This window comes from Apodemus sylvaticus, chromosome 6, assembly GCF_947179515.1.
Source record: "Apodemus sylvaticus chromosome 6, mApoSyl1.1, whole genome shotgun sequence".
Classification (NCBI taxonomy): domain Eukaryota; kingdom Metazoa; phylum Chordata; class Mammalia; order Rodentia; family Muridae; genus Apodemus; species Apodemus sylvaticus.
Genome location: NC_067477.1, coordinates 113155815 through 113176234, shown reverse-complemented (window position 1 = coordinate 113176234; position 20420 = coordinate 113155815). Strand labels below are relative to the sequence as shown.

The 20420-nt window shown below is 39.7% G+C and overlaps 1 protein-coding gene across 3 annotated transcripts in view; it reads left to right on the top strand.

Annotated features, from left to right (window-relative positions):
- The window catches only part of Atad2b (ATPase family AAA domain containing 2B), a 129251-nt gene that overhangs the window by 19951 nt on the left and 88880 nt on the right, over positions 1 to 20420 (top strand). For all 3 annotated transcript variants that reach the window (XM_052186151.1, XM_052186150.1, XM_052186149.1), the window contains exons 2-9: positions 361 to 512; positions 2589 to 2638; positions 3027 to 3180; positions 5090 to 5192; positions 6381 to 6489; positions 8063 to 8179; positions 14312 to 14387; positions 16593 to 16691. In XM_052186151.1, the coding sequence (XP_052042111.1) occupies positions 361 to 512; positions 2589 to 2638; positions 3027 to 3180; positions 5090 to 5192; positions 6381 to 6489; positions 8063 to 8179; positions 14312 to 14387; positions 16593 to 16691 (860 nt within the window). The remainder of the gene's footprint in view (positions 1 to 360; positions 513 to 2588; positions 2639 to 3026; positions 3181 to 5089; positions 5193 to 6380; positions 6490 to 8062; positions 8180 to 14311; positions 14388 to 16592; positions 16692 to 20420) is intronic.

The following is a 20420-nucleotide window of genomic DNA, read 5'->3' as shown; positions in this document are numbered from 1 at the left end:
TCTTGGACTTGAGATGCTGTGGAGAGACTCGGCAGAATTTGAATGGCTTGGCTATGTGTTATGATTTCCTAAATTGGAAGGTTCCATGGTAGTAAAGTGTCGTTGCTTTGGGATTTGTGTAATGGAGGATTTAGGCAAGTATGAGGGAGGCATCATGTCCCGGAGAGATACATATGTGTGTGCATATAAAGCAGTCATAAACTTTCTCTTTTCTTTTTTCTTTTCTTTTTAATTTTTTTGGGACAGTGTTTACAGGCGAGTTCAAATTCCTTATATATAAGTTAAAACAAAAGCATAATATTATCCAAGCATATTAATCTTGATTGCAATAATACATACACTTTTATTGCTGTCTTTCAGAAGGCTGAAGTTGACGGAAGCTTAAGTGATAGCCACGTATCTCCTCCAGCCAAACGCACTTTGAAACAGCCGGATTCTGTTTGCAAAGACAAATCAAAATCACGAAGTACTGGTCAGCGAGAGGAATGGAACATACCATCTGGTCAGACCAGGTGAGGACTCAGTGTTTTGTTTTTTCATGACTACCGTGGATTATTTGCTATGATTTAGGGCTGGTAATGTTGCTAATTTTCTTTTTAAATGAAAGTGTCTTATAAATACTCATGTATATTCATAATTGATATTAGACTTATTTTAAACTTTCTATAATTTTATTTCTCCAAATATGCTGTAAAATGTGTTTGTTTTATAAAGACATGTATAGCATGTACCAGAAACTATTGCTACTAAAAGAATAGGGATTTTGATGGGTCTTCAATGTACATGGGTAGTTATAATTCTGAGTTTCATCTTAGCTCTATTTATAAAGGCATTTATTTAATTTGTATGTGCATATATGTATGTGCAAACATGCATTATAGTGCATTATAGGGCATGGGAGGTTAAAAGACAACTTGTAGGAGTCTATTCTTTTCTTTCATCATGCAGATCTTGGGGATCAAATTAGGTCAGGCTTGATGGCAAGAGGTTTTATCCACAAAGGCATCTCACTAGTCTTTGCCTGCCTGCCTGTCTGCTGTCTGTTGATGTATGTACGTATGTATGTATGTATGTATGTATGTATGTATGTATGTATGTTTGTTTGTTTGTTTGTTTGTATGTATGTACCTACCTATCTATGTATCTAGGTTTCTGTCTATCTATTTATGTATCTGTCTGTCCGTCCGTCCGTCCATTCATCCATCCATCCATCCATCCATCCATCCATCCATCCATCCATCCATCTATCTATCTATCTATCTATCTATCTATCTATCTATCTATCTATGATACAGAGTCTCATATAGCGTAGGCTAGCTTAAAACTTGTTATGTAGCAAGTTTGACATTGAAACACCTCTCAAGTATTGGTACAAGAGTGCGTGCTGCTGTGCCCAGCTCTTCATAAAGAGAGAGATGCTAATGATTATTATAATCAGGTACTTGAATTGCTTGAAAGTTTTGTTTTCCTTTTGCCTCCACCTCTTGGTGAGGCAGTGGTAGTTGGGCTGGGGGTGGGACTATGGGTTAGGCAATGCTGAGAATTGAACACATCCCCAGTCCTCTTTTCTTAAAAACAACATTATAAGCAACAAAATAAGAGCTAAGTAAACCCTGTGGCTCTTAGAGCAAAACAATTGTGCTTTTTTTTTTCTCCCAGTGGTATTATTGTTGTTCAGAAAAGCTTTACATTCTTTCATTTTGTCTGTCTGTCTGTCTGTCTGTCTGTCTAACCTATCTATCTATGGAATGATTTTTAGCATTGCATCTTACTGTTTTGACTAATTCAATGATGTGAAATTTTAGTCATTTATAGCTACATCCATCCAAAATTTATTTGTCACCAAACCCATGAATACACTGATAGTTTGCAAGTAAACTGAGTTAATGCCGTGTTGGGGCCAATTCCAAAGTGTGCTTATGAGGTAATAAAAGTGATTCTTCTATGGTTTTAAGTTGATTTTGGAAAATCATTATGTAGCAATGACATGTTAGAGTATATGTATTTAAATCAATTGCTTTATACTTACATTCATATGCCTGGAGCATCATGTATATGGTAAATAAAGGTGCTAACTGTGAAATTTTACATTTGACAGTGTATTAAGAGAAATTTTTTATTTGTTTTCCAGAGAGAGAGGGGAATAGGTCTTTGTGTGTGTTTTAAAATACATTGGATTATCAAATATTTGCAGTATTTAAGGTTTTTTTTCCTCTTTTACAGTTTATTTGAATAAATTTGTCATAGCTTGGAATTGATTCTTCCAATGGAGCCTGTAGTTGTTGTCTGTTGCCATGGTCCTTATGGTCGTGGTTAAATTTATGCTGCTTAACCTTAATCTTTTAATAGGATTTGAATTGGCACAGTTGACAACAAAATTAATTCAGCTTAAATTCAGTTTTTTTATTAAAGTTTCTCTTGAAATAATGAAATGACTTTGAACTAGTATATTTTAATTGATAGGTTATCAAAGTAAAATATATTAAAATAAAAAATATTTTAAAGATGGATAATTACAGCATTATTCATTTCATACTTATCTAAACAAATATTGACATGCTTGTGTATTAAATATATTTGTATTCTAGGTTAACTTCTCAGTCTGGTGCTGCATTACCAAACGGACATAGTAGCTTGTGTGAGTATCCTGTGGGAAAACTGGTTAATATTGAGATTGTTACAGTGGCATTAGGTTAGGTATGAAAATGGACAAAAGTTTAGTTTAGTTTTGTTTTTATTAACATTTTTTTGGGACTAGAGATTGAATTGTGGACTTCCTTCAAGTCCAAAAATTTCCTATTTCTGAGCCATACATTCCAACTCCTTAGAGTGACTTAATAGTATAGACTCTTTTAGTTGGAAATGACTAAATTTTATTTATAGCAAAAATATTAATATTGAGTACCTTGATTGTTTAATAGTAAAACCACTTAAGAAGTTATATTCAGTTTTTGTAGCCTTTAAATTTTGGATTTTTTCCATTTTTCTGGACTCTGCACTTTGAAATGAAATTCTCTCTCTTGTAGCACTTCGAAGCCACCCCCTTCGAGGGGAGAAGAAAGCAGATGGCGACCTTTCATGTATAAATGGTGACATGGAAGTCAGAAAAAGTTGTCGGTCCAGGAAAAACAGATTTGAAAGTGTGAATCAGAGTTTATTGTTTGATCAACTAGTAAATAGGTATGAATGTTTATGAATTAAGCAATTTCACTTAATTTTTTGATTTTGAGCTATTTTTGTGTGTGCATATGTATATGTTGTATATGTGTTTGTATGTACATTTGTTTAACTGTGTATTGGGGCTTGCCATTGTGCCAGTGGAGATCAGGGGTTGACAGAGAGTGTTTTCCTCAATTGCTCTAATTTTTGAGACAGGATCTCTTGCTGAATCTGGAGCAAACCAGTTGGCTAGCTTGGCTGGCCGCTCACTCATACCTCCCTGCTCTCATGTAACTATTCTCTACCACCTTTTCCACATGGGCGCCATTGTCAGGTTTTAGATGAACTGATCATAACAAACAAACAAAAGACCTCAATATCGATTTCTAAGATACTATCCTGGGCTTCTTTCCTTGTTTTTTTTTTTTTTTGTTTGTTTGTTTTTGTGTGTATGTTTTTGTTTTAGTTTTTTCGAGACCGGGTTTCTCTGTGTAGCCCTGGCTGTCCTGGAACTCTCTCTGTAGACCAGGCTGGCCTCGAACTCAGAAATCCACCTGCCTCTGCCTCCCAGAGTGCTGGGATTACAGGTGTGCACCACCACTGCCTGGCTCCTTTTTTTTTTTAAATAAAAATTTTACTTATTTATTTATTATATATAAGAACACTGTAGCTGTCTTCAGACACACCAGAAGAGGGTATCAGATCTCATTACAGATGGTTGTGAGCCACTATGTGGTTGTTGGGAATTGAACTCAGGACCTCTGAAGAACAGTCAGTGCTCTTAACTGCTGAGCCATCTCTCCAGCCCTATCCTAGGTTTCTTAAACATTGGTGTTCTACTTTAATTTAAAAATTTTTCAATTAACCATATTAACTTTAAACTTTTTTTAAAGATTTATTTGTTTATTATATGTAAATACACTGTAGCTGTTTTCAGGCATACCAGAAGAGAGGGTGTCAGATCTCATTACAGATGGTTGTGAGCCACCATGTGTTTGCTAGGATTTGAACTCAGGACCTCTGGAAGCACAGTCAGTGCTCTTAACCACTGAGCCATCTCTCCAGCCCTGCTTTAAACTTTTTATATATCAATTTTCTGTTTTTTTTGGTATTCAACTCTCCCCCACATGATCTAGTAGTTATTTATCATGGCATGGTGGTGTTTCTCTCTCCCACCCCCCTTTCTTTCTTTCAGCAGGTCTCAGTATGTAGACATGGTTGGCCTGAAACTTACTATGTAGATTAAGCTGGTCATGAATTTATAGTCATTATCTCTGCCTCTGAAGTGCTGAGATTAAAGTATTCTCTACTATGCCTGACCTACATTATGAGTTTTTAAAGATAATAAGCAAACATGTTTATTTATTTTGAGCCTTAAAAACAAGGTTTATAATTTTAAAGTTTTAGTCAATGTATAAAAGTTGAAAATACTCTTTCATCTCTTTTTTTAAAAGTTATTTTAAAAACTTTTTTATGTTTGTATGTGTAAATGCAGTACCTGTGGAGATCAGAAGAGGGCTTTGGATTCCTCGGGGCTAGAGTTACATGCTTTTGTGAGTTAGCTATCTGATATGGATGTTGGGAATTATCCTGTAATAGAACAATTCCATCCTTTAGAATAATATCTCACTATTTAGTGTTAGTTGGTCTGGAACTGTGTGCATCAGACTGGTCTTGAACCCACAGAAATCTACCTAACTGCATTCTGTGTCCTTCATTTAAAGATGTGCTCCACTATACCTGGCCATCTTGTTTTATGAACTGGGAATTGTGTTTTGATAAATTCTGGTCATGAAAGTTATTCAATTGAGATATTATATATAGTTACATATCAAGAGATAGTTTAATATTGGTTTGATGAGCCCTTTAATGTTTATGATGTGGAAATGTGTTCCCACCATTATCTAAACTCTTTATTATATGATTATAGTACTGCTGAAGCTGTATTACAAGAAATGGATAATATTAATATCCGACGAAATCGTCGATCAGGTGAAGTGGAGCGGCTTCGAATGTGGACAGATACAGAATTTGTGAGTATATTAGCTGTGGAAACCTTTGCAAGTATTTCTCCTTAGTTTTTATTCACGTATGTCTGTGTGAGTGTCTGTCTTGTATGTGTATGCCCACAGAAGCCAGTATTGGATCCCCTAGAGCTGGAGTCATGGTTGGTTGTGAACCACCTGTTATGGGTGCTGGAAAACAAGCTTGTATTGCCTGGAAGAGAAATATTTTTCTTTATACTTGTAAAGAATTAGGAGTCCAGAAATAGGATAAATAGCAGTACTCCCTGTCCCCCTTCCCCCCTCCTTCTTCCCTTCCTTTCCTCCCCCTCCCCTTCCCATCCCCCTCCATCCCCCATTTCCTTCCCCCTCCCCCTCCATGTCACCCCTGTCCCCTTCCCTTCTCTTTCTTGTTATGTAGCTAAAAATGGCCTTGAACTTCTGATCTCCTCCTTCCAGGCATGTGGTGTCATGCCTGGTTCGTGGAGTGCTGCAGATGGAACCCAGGGTGTTGTACATGAGGCAGGCACTCTACCGGCTGAGCTGCAGTCCCAGCCCAACAGCAGCTTGCTTTCTTTCTTTCTTTCTTTCTTTCTTTCTTTCTTTCTTTCTTTCTTTCTTTCTTTCTTTCTTTCCATTTTATGTACATTGGTGTTTTGCCTACATGTATGTCTGTGTGATGGTGTTGGATTCCCTGTAATTGGAGATAGTTTTGAGCTGTCAAGTGGATGCTGGGAACTGAACCTGGGCCCTCTCTGGAAGAGCAGCCAGTGCTCTTATCTGCTAAGCCATCTCTCCAGCCACACAGTGTCATATATTTTAAAATTAACAATTGTTTATTCCTCTTCATTCCATGCTTAGTTTGGGATCTTACTGTCTGCTGCTGTTCCTGCTACTTCCTCTTCAAACCCCTCACCCCAATCTTTTTCTTCTCCCCAATTTTCTTCTCTCTTAGCTTTTTTTCCCTCCTCCCTTCTTCTAAAGGAAAAAAATTAGCCCTATGGTCTTGTATATGTTAGACATTGGCTCTGAGCTATGCCATGTCCCATATCCTTTCCTCCTTTATACTTATGGATTTAGGACACTCTTCTCATGAATTTGTGACTTGCAAGTACATGTATAGTAAATTATATTGAGCAAGCATGGTTGATTTATTGACTTATCTATAGCAGAGAATAAATGCTATTTTAATATTTGCCAAATTTCCTTCTTTAAAAGGAAAATATGGATATGTATTCAAGGGTAAAAAGACGAAGAAAATCACTGAGAAGAAATAGTTATGGGATACAGAATCATCATGAAGTTTCTACTGAGGGTGAGGAAGAAGGTCTGTACAATGCCATGTGATGGGAAAATAGGGATCTCTGGGAGGGAAGAAGAACGTGTACTAGCTGTGTAGTTAGAGGAGCTGTGTAGTTAGCTTGTGTTGCTTTTGGTTTTTGCTTTTTACGTCTATGCTGTATAATCTAATGTAATTTAAATTCAGCCATTATCTGAATTTTCATTTCCTTTAGTTGGCAAAATGAAGTGGCTATTGGTAGTCCTCTCCTTGTCTAGTGTGGTTAGCCTTGGCTGTGGGCTAGCCTGCCTAGTGGGAAGGCCTCTGTCGTACTTGTTAACTTTCTAACTAAAAGGCTCCAAGTCCCTCATTATTTGGATTTTAATTTTTGTTATAGATTAAGAAGTATATAGAGAAAAATGGAAGTACTAATAGTAGTAGAAGGAGTTGTAGTGTTTTTGCCTGACATCTGTCTACTTCTGAACTGAATAACCCATAACAAATTTGTAGAGCTGGAACTGGGAACATAAGGCGAGCCCTGTCAGTTTGTAAATTGGTGTCAAGTAAACCCATAGTGTTTAATTCTCTAAGCAGTGCTCATTATAGAATGGAATTCAGAAGATTTGGTATATTGAAAATATAGTTTACTTTCCAAGATAATCTCCCCCTTCTTCCCCCCAGATTTGGTTTCTTTGTGTAGCCTTAGCTGTCCTGGAACTAGCTTTAGACCAGGCTAGCCTCTAACTTACAGAAATCTGCCTGTCCCTGCCTTCTGAGTGCTGAGATTTGTTGTGGGAAATATTAAATGCATTCCACACTATGTCGGCTGGCCCCGGTGTGCTGGCCAGCCAGACACTGGCAGGCGTGGCCGGCCTGTTCTCATGTCTTGGAGACTCTCTGACTCAGAGCTCTGAAAACTCTCCATCTAGCTCGCTAATTTCCAACTGGTGGGTCACTACCACACCAGCCCCACACTTTAAAATTCCCACAACCTTTTGGGGTGCACTTCTTGCAAACCCACCCTTTGCCACTGTAACTTTCACTCTGGAACCCAGTTGAGTTGCTGCGTGAAGGAAAACACCACACAAACTTAGTTTAGAATCAACAGGTAATTCATTTACTGGGCACATCAACTCAAATCCTAATCTTGTAAGCCATATTAAATATAAATCCAAACCAGGGGCCACTTGTAGCTACATCTTGTCCTCCTGCTGTCCCCATTCAAAAGCCCTTCTCTCTCTCTTGCTTCTTTCTCTTTCTCCAATTCAGTGATTGTTTACTCTATTTATTAGAAGGGTCACAGGAGGTCCTGAGTACATAATATACTCCTCATCCCTCTTGGGGAAGCTGAATTAACATTGAACTACAAACAGCACCAGGGCCATCCACAGCAGAGAGTAAAGGTGTGCATCCCATACCTGGTTGCTTCACAATGGTTTGGTTTTTTTCTCAGAAGTGTATTGGATATTGGTATTTTTTATATGATACTATATCATAAATTGCTAACATTTTAAAATGTCACTTGTGTAGAAAGAATAATAGATGAAAGTAAATACTCAGTTGAAAATGGGACCATACCTATGGATTAAAGTGTTTCTTCCTTTTCATATATGGAAACTAGAATCTCAAGAGGAGGATGGAGACATAGAGGTTGAAGAGGCAGAAGGAGAAGAAAACGATAGACCATATAACTTGAGACAAAGAAAAACAGTGGATCGATACCAAGCACCGCCAATAGGTAGGTGACTCTAAACAACTTCTTTGTCTAATGTAACTAAGTAACTTCACTACTTTTGAGAAAAAAAAAGCATGTTCTTTTTCCGGGCTCAGTGATAGAGTCCTGTGTTCTTTGCTGTTTAGGAGGCTGAAAGGCTTAATTAATTAAGCCCAGGTCTTTATCTTTGGATCCCGCACTGCCAAACAAAAACAAACAAACGAACAGTCCTGAATTTAAGATAATGAAACCTCTTGATGTTCTGTGTGTCTTTTTCCACATAATTGTGTGCACACATGCTCTGGTAGTTACAGTAGACGAGGACAGCCCTGGGCCATGCTTAGCGCTATTTCTTCCTCTTCATCTTACTCAGTCCTTTTGCTACTACTGTCTTGTTTCTATGTGTATAGATTTGCTTGTATGTTGTATTCTGTGTTTTTGTCTTGTTAGGAATTAAACATAAGGTTTGTATATGTGGGCAAATTCTTTATCATTGGGTCAGTCTCTGCGGCATTTTATGTACCCCTTTTCACTTATAATGTTTTCAAGAATCTTTCTTACTTAGAATTAAAAAAACAAAAACAAAAAAAACCCATATATTTATTTTGGCTAGGTACGGTGGTGCAAGCCTTTAATTCCAGGAGGGAGAGGCAAATGGGTCTCTGTAAGTTTGAGGCTAGCCAGATGATGGTGCGCGCTTTTAATCCCAGCACTTGGGAGGCAGAGGTAGGCGGATTTCTGAGTTCGAGGCCAGCCTGGTCTACAAAGTGAATTCAGGACAGCGAGAGCTACACAGAGAAACCCTGTCTCGAAAAAAACAAAAAACCAAAAAAACCAAAAAAAAAAAAAAAAAAAAAAAAAAAGTTTGAGGCTAACCTGGTCTACATAGAGAGTTTTAGGGTAGCCAAGGCTATGTAGATAGACCATGTCTCCAAAAAAAGGAAAAAAAAAGTTTTATGTGAATAATGGGTGTTTTGCCTGAAAGTGTGTCTGTGTATACATGTATATCTGAGCATCATGTGTATGCCAAGTGCCCACAAGGGCCATTAGAGGACATTAGATTCCCTGGAATTGGAGTTACAGGTGGTTGTGAGCCACCATGTGAATACTGGAACTCAAATTAGGGTCCTGTAGAAAGTAGTCAGTGCCTTTAACCACTGAACCACCTCTCCAGCCCCTTATAGAATTTTATTCTCTAAAATTGTGATTGTATGGTAGAGGTGTGCTAATTTTAGAAGCTGTTCAAACATTCCTCAATTCTTCTTAGGAGTCATTGTCTCAGATCTATCACTAATAAGAGAGATGTGTTATGGCAGAAAAAATGTTGGGAATCATTATTCTGGTGTTTTGTTTTTAATTTTCTGAATCTTTATCTGAAATAAATGTGTTTGTAGTTTACAATTTGGCAAGTTTTGTAGTTTTCCCTACCTGTGGAGCTTGGCCATAAGGAAGATAACAGACATACTCATCCATGCCCCCAGGCCCTCATTCCTGTGTGGATTTTGCTCTTTTATTTGTGTCTCCCTTGTGTCTATTGTTTGTGTCTTTGGGTACCTATCCGTATTTCGCTTTAGATAAGATTTATATGTTTTTGATTTTATACAAATGAAATTGTAAGTGTTTGTTGTTTTTTTAAATTTTTTGATATAGTCTCATTCTTAGCCTCAGCTGGTCTGGGATTTACTGTATAGCTCAGGGTAGCTTCAGACTGGCAGTGATCTTCCTTTCCCAGTCTTCCAGTGGTACAGTTTGTAGGCATAAATCACCACCATGTCCAGCTTTGAGATACTAGAACTGGCTGGGTGGTGGTGGCGCACACCTGTAATCCCAGCATTCTGGGAGGCAGAGGCAGGTGGATTTCTGAATTCAAGGCCAGCCTGGTCCACAGAGTGAGTTTCAGGACAGCCAGAGCTACACAGAGAAACCCTGTCTCCAAACCCCCCCCCCCCAAAAAAAAAAGAAAGAAAGAAAGAAGGAAAGAAAGAAAAAGAAATACTAGAGCAGTACATTTGGCCTTCTCTTTCATTCAGCCTGATTATTTCGTAGTATTCATTATAGGCACAAACCATCATTTTTCACTTTTTTAAAAAAAGATTTATTTTTATTTATTATATCTAAGTACATTGTAGCTATTATTATATCTAAGTACATTGTGGCTATCTTCAGACACACCAGAAGAGGGCGTCAGATCTCATTACAGATGGTTGTGAGCCACGTGATTGCTGGGATTTGAACTCAGGACCTTTGGAAGAGCAGGCAGTGCTCTTACCCACTGAGTCATCTCTCCAGCTCTATTAATTCACTTTTTAAAGTACATTAGGATTAATTTCAGCTTTTGGTTTGGTTGTTACAAACCCAGGTATGGTGGTACCATCTCATCTTTAATATCAGTACTCTAAGTCTGGGACAGAAGAGGTATTTAAATTTTGAGACCAGTAGGACTACACAAGAGCCTGAGACTGTTTCAAAAAACCAAGGACAAACAGGCAAATACTTAAAAGTGTAGTTGGTAGACTTTATGATTGGATGTGTATATTTAATTTTGTAAAAAAGTAGCTATCTTCCAAATTGGTTGGTTGTGGCATTTTCATTAAGATTAGAAACAATGAATTCATGAAATTCTTAGGCAAATGGATGGAACTGGAGAACATCATACTAAGTGAGGTAACCCAGTCTCAAAAGATCAATCATGGTATGCACTCACTGATAAGTGGATATTAACCTAGAAAACTGGAATACCTAAAACATAATCCACACATCAAATGAGCTACAAGAAGAATGGAGGAGTGGCCCCTTGTTCTGGAAAGACTCAGTGTAGCAGTATAGGGAAAACCAGAACAGGGAAGTGGGAAGGGGTGGGTGGGAGAAAAGGGGGAGGGAATGGGGCTTATGTGACTTTTGGGGAGTTAGGGGGGGCAGAAAAGGGGAAATCATTTGAAATGTAAATAAAAATATCTCGGGGCGGGGGGAAGATTGTATGCTCCCGGCCAGGACTACATCGAGTTGCCCCTTTATACACCCTAGTAGAGAAAAAAGAGTGTTCATAATCTTAGCGTAACTCTTGGTAACGCATGCCTTTAATTCTAGAACTGGGACAAGGAGGCAGCCTGGGCTACATAGTAAGTTCTAGGTAGCCAAGGCTACACAGTGAGACTCTTGTCTCAAAAAAAACAAAAGAAAAACTTTATGTTTCAGAGCTGGTGAGATGGCTCAACAGGTAAAGACAGACGATTGCTGCCTAAGCCTGCCACCTGAGTTAGAGTCACAGAACTCACACAAAGATGGGAGGAGAGCACTGAGTGCAGAGGTGTCCTCCCACTATCCCCCAGATAAATACATTTAAGAAATTAGTAAACTGTTTGTTTCATATACTCGTCAGTGCTTGTTATGATGTGTTTGTATATATGTATGTGTGTGTAAAACCCACATATAATAGGGTATATATTGTAGTTTTAGTTTGTATCTCTCTAATGAGGTTGAACATTTTTTCATGTTTACTTGGCAGATCTGTGTGTGTGTGCCCATGTGCGTGTAGGTGTATGTGCATGTGTGTGTGTATCAATATCAGTGTCTTCATTAGTCACTATATTAGGGTTTTTGTTGTGATAACACTAAGAGTAAAGGCACTTATATAAGAAAGAATTTATTTAGTTCCAGAGTTAGTCCATGATGATGGGGAGGCCTGGTGGCAGGTGGCTGGAGGCTGGGAGGTCACATCCAGTCCCGTCGTGCAGGAGGGAAGGAGCCGGGGTGGAGTGAGGCTGGAGGCTCTCAGGCTCGTGGATGAGTGCCCTGTCAAGGTCCACTTGTTAGAGGTTCCATAGATTCTTCAAAGAGCACCGCCAGCTGCTCCTCAAGTACCTTGAGCCTATGGTGGTCATTCTCACTTTACTCCCTGGGCCCATAGGCCCATGAGATCAAATACAAAATGCATTCAGTCTAACTTTAAGATTCTTGGCTAAGATCCCATGTAAAATAAAAAACAAATTACTGGAATATACGTTTCCATTCAAAAGAGAGAAATGGGGACATCATTAGAAAATACTGGACAAGCAAGATAGATCCCAGCAGAGTATGCCGAACCCTGTAGCTCCACGTCTTTCTTAGAGCCGCGCCTTCAGTTTAAGGGGCTTAGATGGGTCTGCCGTCCCGCTTTGCTCTCTGCCACGGTGTCTCTTTCTGGCCTCATTCCACTCCCATATGCAGCACTCTCCAGCCGATGTCTCATGGCTCCAGCACCTCCAACATTTTGGTGTCTCCACTACAGCCCAGGCTTCACTTTCACAGCTTTACATAGTTCTTCTTAGGATCTTTTTCTGACGGTGACTTTAGCATTACCCCATGTTGTTTGGTCTCAATGCCTCTCTGAAACTGGAGGAAGAATTCATAACAATCTCACTCTTGTATTCTTAATGCTTCCAAAGCTAATACCATGTGCACAATGCTACCACATTTGGCTTCCATCTTGGGGTAGTCTCAACTCCTTCAACCACTTTAGTTGTAGCTTTCCTATATTCAAGCAAGAGCAAGCAACCCCTTAGGCTTTGCCCAACCACAAGTTGGAAGCTTAGGTGCTATCTTGGTTGTTATTCTGTTGTTGTGATAAAGCAATGTGACCAGGCAGCTTAGGAAAGAGATTAATGGTGCTTACTGTTGTAGAAGGACAGACTGGGGACAAAGTGACTGCATGGCAGCAGGAGCTACCATAAATATAAATAAATAATGATAGCAGCCCCCTCCTCTCAGGCCCCCCCCCCATGTGGCTCCTTCCCCCTTCCCCTTCTTCTCTGAGAATGGGGAGCCCCCCTGAGTATCACCCCACCCTGATATATCATGTCCATGCAGGACTAGGCATATCCTCTCCCATGGAGGCCAGACAAGGCTAGGGGAATGGGACCCACAGGTAGGCCACAGATTCAGAGACAGTCCCCGCTCTAGTTGTTGGGGACCCACATGAAGACCAAGCTGCTCCTCTGCTATGTGTGGAGCACTTACATTTTGATTCACAAGCAGGAGGCAGAGAGAGTGTACTGAGGTGAGATGCTTTTGAAACCTTATGCCTACCTTCAGTGACACCTCCTCCAACAAGGCTCTCTGCCTCTCTGTCTCTATCACTGTCTCATTTACTCACTTACTCACTCTCTTTTTTTTTTTTTTTTTGAGACAAGAGTTTCTCTGGGTTTGGCTGTCCTGGAACTCACTCTAGACCAGCCTGGCTTCTAAATCACAGAGATCCACCTGCCTCTGCCTTTTGGTTGCTGGGATTAAGGCCTGTGATACTACTACCCAGCCCAAAGACTTATTTATTATTAATTATTCCCAAACAGCCTACTAGGGACCAAGAATACAAATACCTGAGTTGGATTAGGGACATCTCACTAAAACTACCACAGATATGTAGGGTCTTGCCTTCAAGGAACCTTTCCCATTGTTATAGTGGGAGAGGTGTAAGGCAGGCAATGTAAGCTTTTGCTTCCTATCCCTCCCTCCCTCCCTCCCTCCCTCCCTCCCTCCCTCCCTCCCTCCCTCCCTCCCTCCCCCTCTCTCTCTCTCTCTCTCTCTCTCTCTCTCTCTCTCTCTCTCTCTCTTTCTTTCTTTCTTTCTTTCTTTCTTTCTTTCTTTCTTTGAAGATTTATTTATTATATGTAAGTACACTGTCTTAGACACTCTAGAAGCGAGTGTCAGATCTCAGTACAGATGGTTGTGAGCCACCATGTGGTTGCTGGGATTTGAATCTAGGACCTTTGGAAGAGCACTTGGTGCTTTTAACTGCTGAGCCAGCCATCTTATGCTGTAACCAGGGGCTAACATAGTTTCTTAGCTCTTGTGAAGGTACTTTCAAGCATGAAGATTTGCTCACATTTATGTTTTTGTAGGAAACTATTACTGGGGGATACTATTTTCCTACTTTCATCCCTACTACAAATTTGTAAAAAATGGATCATACTTTTGGAAATATTAACATCTATTTAAAATGTTTATTTGAAGCAAAATAGCATGGATACAAAGTTTTTGTCTTTGTTATATTTCCACATAGTAGTGTGGAAACTGAAGATTCATAACTAGGCTCTCATATAACGTTAAGAGAGGCAATGTATTTATGTTCTTTTAGTGTGTGGACTTATGAGTTACTTCTATCTTTCTTTTTTATTTCAGTACCAGCTCATCAAAAAAAGAGGGAAAATACACTATTTGATATTCACAGGTCTCCTGCAAGAAGAAGCCATATCAGGTAAATTGTGTTTGATTTGGAAGAAGAAAGTAGTTGCATATGTTAATGAGAAAATGAGAGATTTATTTGCATCCTTTGCTTTCTTCCTGGTTTTCTCCTGCCCTTTCCCTCATTAGTGATGGACAGTTATCATCCTACACATGACTTTTTTCTTTTGGCTCACAGTTTATTTTTGAATTTAATTTTTAAATTAATTTTGACTTTCACATCCTGAAAGTTGAAGTATCTTAAGAGTTGAATGGAGAATGGCCCATGATGTCCTTCTTTGAAACATTGACTTTTTTTCCCTTTAGAGAATTGGTTTTGTTTTGTCACCCAGGCGTGCCTGAAGCTCCTATCCCAAGTGATTCTTGTGCCTCTGCTCCCTACTAGTTGGGAGCACAGATACTCATTGCCCACCACACCTGGATGCCAGCTTGGCATTCATTGCCCCCTTTATATACCTAAGAACAAAACAGAGGGAAGCCAGCAGATACAGAAATTTAGAAATTTAGAAATGTATCATTTTATTAATTTTTGGAGACAATTCTTTGCTATCTCAATTTGGCTTTGAATTTGTGGTGACCATCTAGCTTCTCTTTCCATAGTGTCTATTTATAGATAGATTGGACTATTATACAGTTTTTAGGTATTTATATATATATATATATATATATATTTTTTTTTTTTACATATTTTGGATAATAATCGCCTATTTGATAAATCACTAGCAAAGGTTTTTTTCTTTTTCTAGACTTCGCTTCACTCTGGTAGCTGTTGTCTTTGTGATATAAAAGCTTATTTATTATTTGATACAATGCCTCACTGTAAAGCCTTGGTTAGAACCTTATCTCTCTCAGTCCCCTCCATACAGGGTTTCCAGGCACAGGTTACCCAGCCAGATGGCCTTAAGTTGGATTCAGTTTTATTTGTTAGTTCTTGTTACTATTTCTTGAACTATTGGAATATTAATTTAGAAAGTCATTGCTGTGGCTGTGTCTTCAAATATACCATTTAAGAGAATAAAGAATTTAATTTGGTTATGATAAATTCTGTCAGGACATGTTGAAGGGATGCAATGTTGTAAGATTTTAAAATTGTTGTAGTTTCTAGATCAGTTATGCAATTTTTTTCCTTTTGTTTTTTGAGACCTTGTTATGTAGTCCTTGCTGTCTTGGAGCTTGCTATGTAGACCAGACTGGCCTCGAACTCAAGAGATATGATTACCTTTGCCTCCCTAATGCTGGGGCAAAGATGTTTACCACCATGCCTGGCCAATTATATAATAATTTAACACCATTATTTCTTCTTTGGAATGACTTTTGTCTCTTTTATTTAGTTATTTTGGATAATTCTTATGTTATGTATGGGTGTTTTACCTGCATGTATGTCTGTGTACCACTTAATGCCTGGTATTACTGGAGGCTAGAAGAGGGCATTGCATCCCCTAGACCCAGAGTTATAGACAGTTGTGAGTCACCATGTGATTACTGGGAACTGAACCTGGGTCCCCTCTAAGATCAGCCAGTACTCTTAACTGCTGAGCCATCTCTCCAGCTCCTATTTTACTTATTTTTGAGATAGGACCTTATTTTGTTGTCATCAAAGCCTGGCTAAGTATTTTCTTTTTTATTAAAAATATTTCATGTATTTGGTAAGATTTCAAACAGGGTAGAAGAGTTATTATTGGGAAGTAAAAGCCTTTATTTTCCTGTAAACAAGTACAGTTACTTCTTAAAATGTTTGAATTATTTCTGATAATTTGGGAAAGGAAGAATAATAAGCTGTCCTGTTCTTTGATTTTCATACTTATAACAATGACAGATGTTCTGTCTAAATTTGAATGTAAGCTTATTGCTTGACCAACTTCTAAACTACTATTTTGAAAAGCTACTGGTGTTCTGTTCTTGTTTTTATTCTTCTCTGGGGAGTTTAACCTTCATTTCATGTTAGATGTAAACTGCATGAAGACAATGATCTGAATAAACATTTGCTTAGTGAATAAATGGATTTTTCTCCAGAGCCAATGTAGATATGAAAAGAATTTGTTTTATAAAGCTATCGCCAGCCAGGTCTTAGCTCCATAGTGGAGGAGGAACATGAATGTGAAGCCTTGGGTTAAGAGCAGCACTACCAAAGCAAGGAGGACACCAAACAGAGGACACAGAGGGCCAGGGTTAGGAGGCTGTGGACACTATAGTGGCTTTACTATGTCCTTTCCAACAGGAGGAAGAAGCATGCCATCCATAGCAGCGACACAACTTCTTCTGACGAGGAGCGCTTTGAGAGAAGGAAATCAAAAAGCATGGCGAGGGCGAGAAACAGGTCAGTCAGCAGCTTGGTGATGCTGCTGCCGTAGAAGGGAAAGCACCTTTTTCTTTTTAAAAGATATGTTTCTTATCCATAATGACATTTTGTTAATGCTAATATTATAAATACTTTACATTGGTGTGTGTGTGTGTGTGTTTATGTATGTGAGTGTGTGTTCGCTTAGCTATTTTTGGAGTCAGTTTTCTCCTTCTAACATGCACTCATGAACTCAGCTCATCAGCCTTAGTGACAGATGCCTTTGCCTTGAGGCATCTTGATAGCCCTTATTTATTAGATTCTATTTTATATGTGTATCATGTGCATACCCAGTGCCCCTGGAGGACAGAAGAGGGCATTAGATTTCTGGAACTGGAATTATAGAGGGTTGAGAACTGTCATGGTGTCAGGAACTGAATTAGGGACTTCTGCAAGAGCAGCCAGTGCTATTAAACACTGAGCTATTTCTTCAGCCTTAGTATTTTAAATATTTTTTGACTTGAGGTAGTGCTATGCTACTTTGAGATTCTTACAATATATGTCCCTTAAATTAATATGTTCAAGAAAAAAATTATAAACAAACTATAACATAGTACTAATAAAAATAGATATTTTTATATAACTAGAAATTGATAGTCCCAAATACATATTTACATATGTTTACAGATTTTTATGTATGTATCACCTGTTTATTATAAATTATGTTACTAAAGTCTAGATGATGGAGAGAAGATATAAGAGAAGAATATAATTTGAGAGAGGGTCTTTGTAGTGCTTCTCAGACTGGGGCCAAGGGGTCCTTCTTTTAGCTTCTTGAATTGACACACCCTAGATATGTGTGCCTGTAATCATTAAAATCTAAGTTTAAATACAAGTATTTAAAGCCTGTTCAATTTGATCTTCTATTCTGAGAGGGAGCGTGTGGGAGAGGAGAGAGAGAAGGGGAGAGAGAGAACATACTTAATAACACTGGCTCTCTGACCCTTACAGACGTGAGTAGGTACACTAAGTTGTATGTTCAGGTTGTGATAACCCATTTTAGCAATTGTTTTTTTGAGACAGGGTTTCTTTCCTTTGTGCAGCCCTGGAACTCAGTCTGTAGACTAGTCTGGCCTTGAACTCAGAGTTCCATTTGCCTCTGCCTCAAGTGCTGGGATTAATATATGTCTTAGTCAGGGTTTCGATTCCTGCACAAGTATCATGACCAAGAAGCAAGTTGGGGAGAAAAGGGTTTATTCAGCTTACACTTCTGCATTGCAAAGTGTAATGCAGAAAAGGAAGTCAGGACTGGAACTCAAGCAGGTTAGCAGGAGCTGATGCAGAGGCCATGGAGAGATGTTCCTTACTGGCTTGCTTCCCCTGGCATGCTCAGCCTGCTCTCTTATAGAACCCAAGAGCACCAGCCCAGGGATGGCATCACCCACAAAGGGCCCTCCCCCCTTGATCACAAATTGAGAAAATGCCCACAGTTGGATCTCATGGAGGCACTTCCCCAACTGAAGCTCCGTTCTCTGTGATAACTCCAGTCTGTGTCAAGTTGACACACAAAACCAGCCAGTACAATTGACCCCTTGTCAACTTGACACACAAACACATCACTATTAAGCCTCAACCCTTACTTTCTTATTCATCCCCAAGATCTAAATTACTTTAATAGTCCCATAGTCTTTACATATTAAAAGTTCAATCTCTTTAAAATGTCCAATATCTTTAAAATTCAAAGTCTTAAAAATTCAAAGTCTCTTAACTGTGGGCTCCACTAAAATACCTTCTTCCTTCTAGAGGGAAACATAACAGGGCACAGTCACAACCAGAAGCAAAACTCACACTCCAGTGGTTCAATGTCTGGGATCCAACTCACAATCTTCTGGGCTCTTTCAAGGGCTTGGGTCGCTTCTCCAGCTCTACCCTTTGTAGCACACAGCTTGTCTTCTAGGCTCCAGCAGCCTATACTCCACTGCTGCTGCTGTTCTTGGTGGTCATCTCATGGCACTGGCATCTCCAAAACACTGCTGACTTCTGCTGTTCTATGCTTCACCAATAGCCTCTCATAGGCTCTCTTTATGGTGCCACACCTTAACTCGTATGCATGACCCCTTCAGTCCTGGGCCATCAATTGCAACTGAGGTCGCACCTTCACCAATGGCTTTCTGTGGCCTCTCACAGTGCTGGATAGTCCCTGGAGCAATGGCTTCAACATCGATGAACGTGGTTTTGATTTTTGGTTTTTGTTTTTTGATTTTTTTTTTTAAAGGAAGAAAAGGCACTTTTCTAGCTCCCCTGAATTAGGCAGGAAGCATGGGAGGGCGTGGAACCTTCTAGCACCACCCTGGGAGAGAGGGGTGCAGCCTCCTCATGTTTGCAAGGTCTTGAGCTCTGGGCTCAGTTTACATTTTCAGCTGGGGGTTCCACGTTTTTTACTTTGAACAAAACCTCCTAGTTGCATAGCAGTCCGGGCAGGTCCTGGCGCAGCGGCTTTCTTTTCCACAAGCCTTGTGTAACGCGGATGCTGTAACGCAGATGCCCCCGTGAGTGTGTACCGAGCCTCAGCTGCTTTTCATGACCCCTTCATGCCTACAAAACCAGTACCACCTGGGTGACACTTACACAGTACCAAGTCCTGCTTCAGTGCAAGGTACAACCTTGGTTATCTCTGGAACACAGCCTCTGTGCTCTCAGAAAACACTTCCCAGAAGATTTCACCTCAATGATGCTGGTTTCTACTTAATCACCGCTAATTTCTTAGCTCCAGCTAACCAGCATCAATAGTCCCAGTAAAACAAAGGTTCCCTTTAGTGGTTCTGGTATCTTATTAATCACAGCTGATTATTCAGCCCCAGCTAACCAAAACTACAGAATCTTCACAATCAAAACAGCAACAGCCCTGATAAGAGTCTTTAATCTTCCCTCTGAAATTTCACAAGTCAGGCCTTCATTTTCTGCACTGTTCTTACATTTATCTTCCAAGCTCCTACAGAACTTTCCACAGAGCTCTTAACATCCTAATGGCTCTTCTAGCTCAAAGTTCCAAAGTCCTTCCATAGTCCTCCACAAAACATGGTCAAGTTGTCACAGGACTACCCCACTCCTGGTACCAATTTGTCTTAGTCAGGGTTTCTATTCCAGCACAAACATCATGACCAAGAAGCAAGTTGGGGAGAAAAGGGTTTATTGAGCTTACACTTCTGCATTGCTCTTCATCACAAAAGGAAGTCAGGACTGGAACTCAAGCAGGTCAGGAAGCAGGAGCTGATGCAGAGGCCATGGAGGGATGTTTCTTACTGGCTTGCTTTCTCTGGCTTGCTCAGCCTGCTCTCTTATAGAACCCAAGACTACCAGCCCAGGGATGGTAACACCCACAAGAGGCCCCCCCCCCCATATCACTAATTGAGAAAATGCCCCACAGCTGGATCTCATGGAGGCACTTCCCCAGCTGAAACTCCTTTCTCTGTGATAACTCCAGCCTGTGTCAAGTTGACACACAAAACCAGCCAGTACACATACATGTGCTACAACTACAAACACAATAAACAAAATAAAGCCTAGACAACATCTTGTCATGGATATTGTAGTGTGTTACATTGTTACCCACAGTGCAGCCCTCTGTCCACACATCCTTACTCACACAACTCTCCTGCTCTCAAACCCTTGAGGCCGGCTCACCTGTATTGAAACCTCTAGAGCCAACTCCACTGTGCTGCCCAGTCCAGGCTGGGGCTCAGTCTCCCAGTGCTGTGAGGGGCCGGG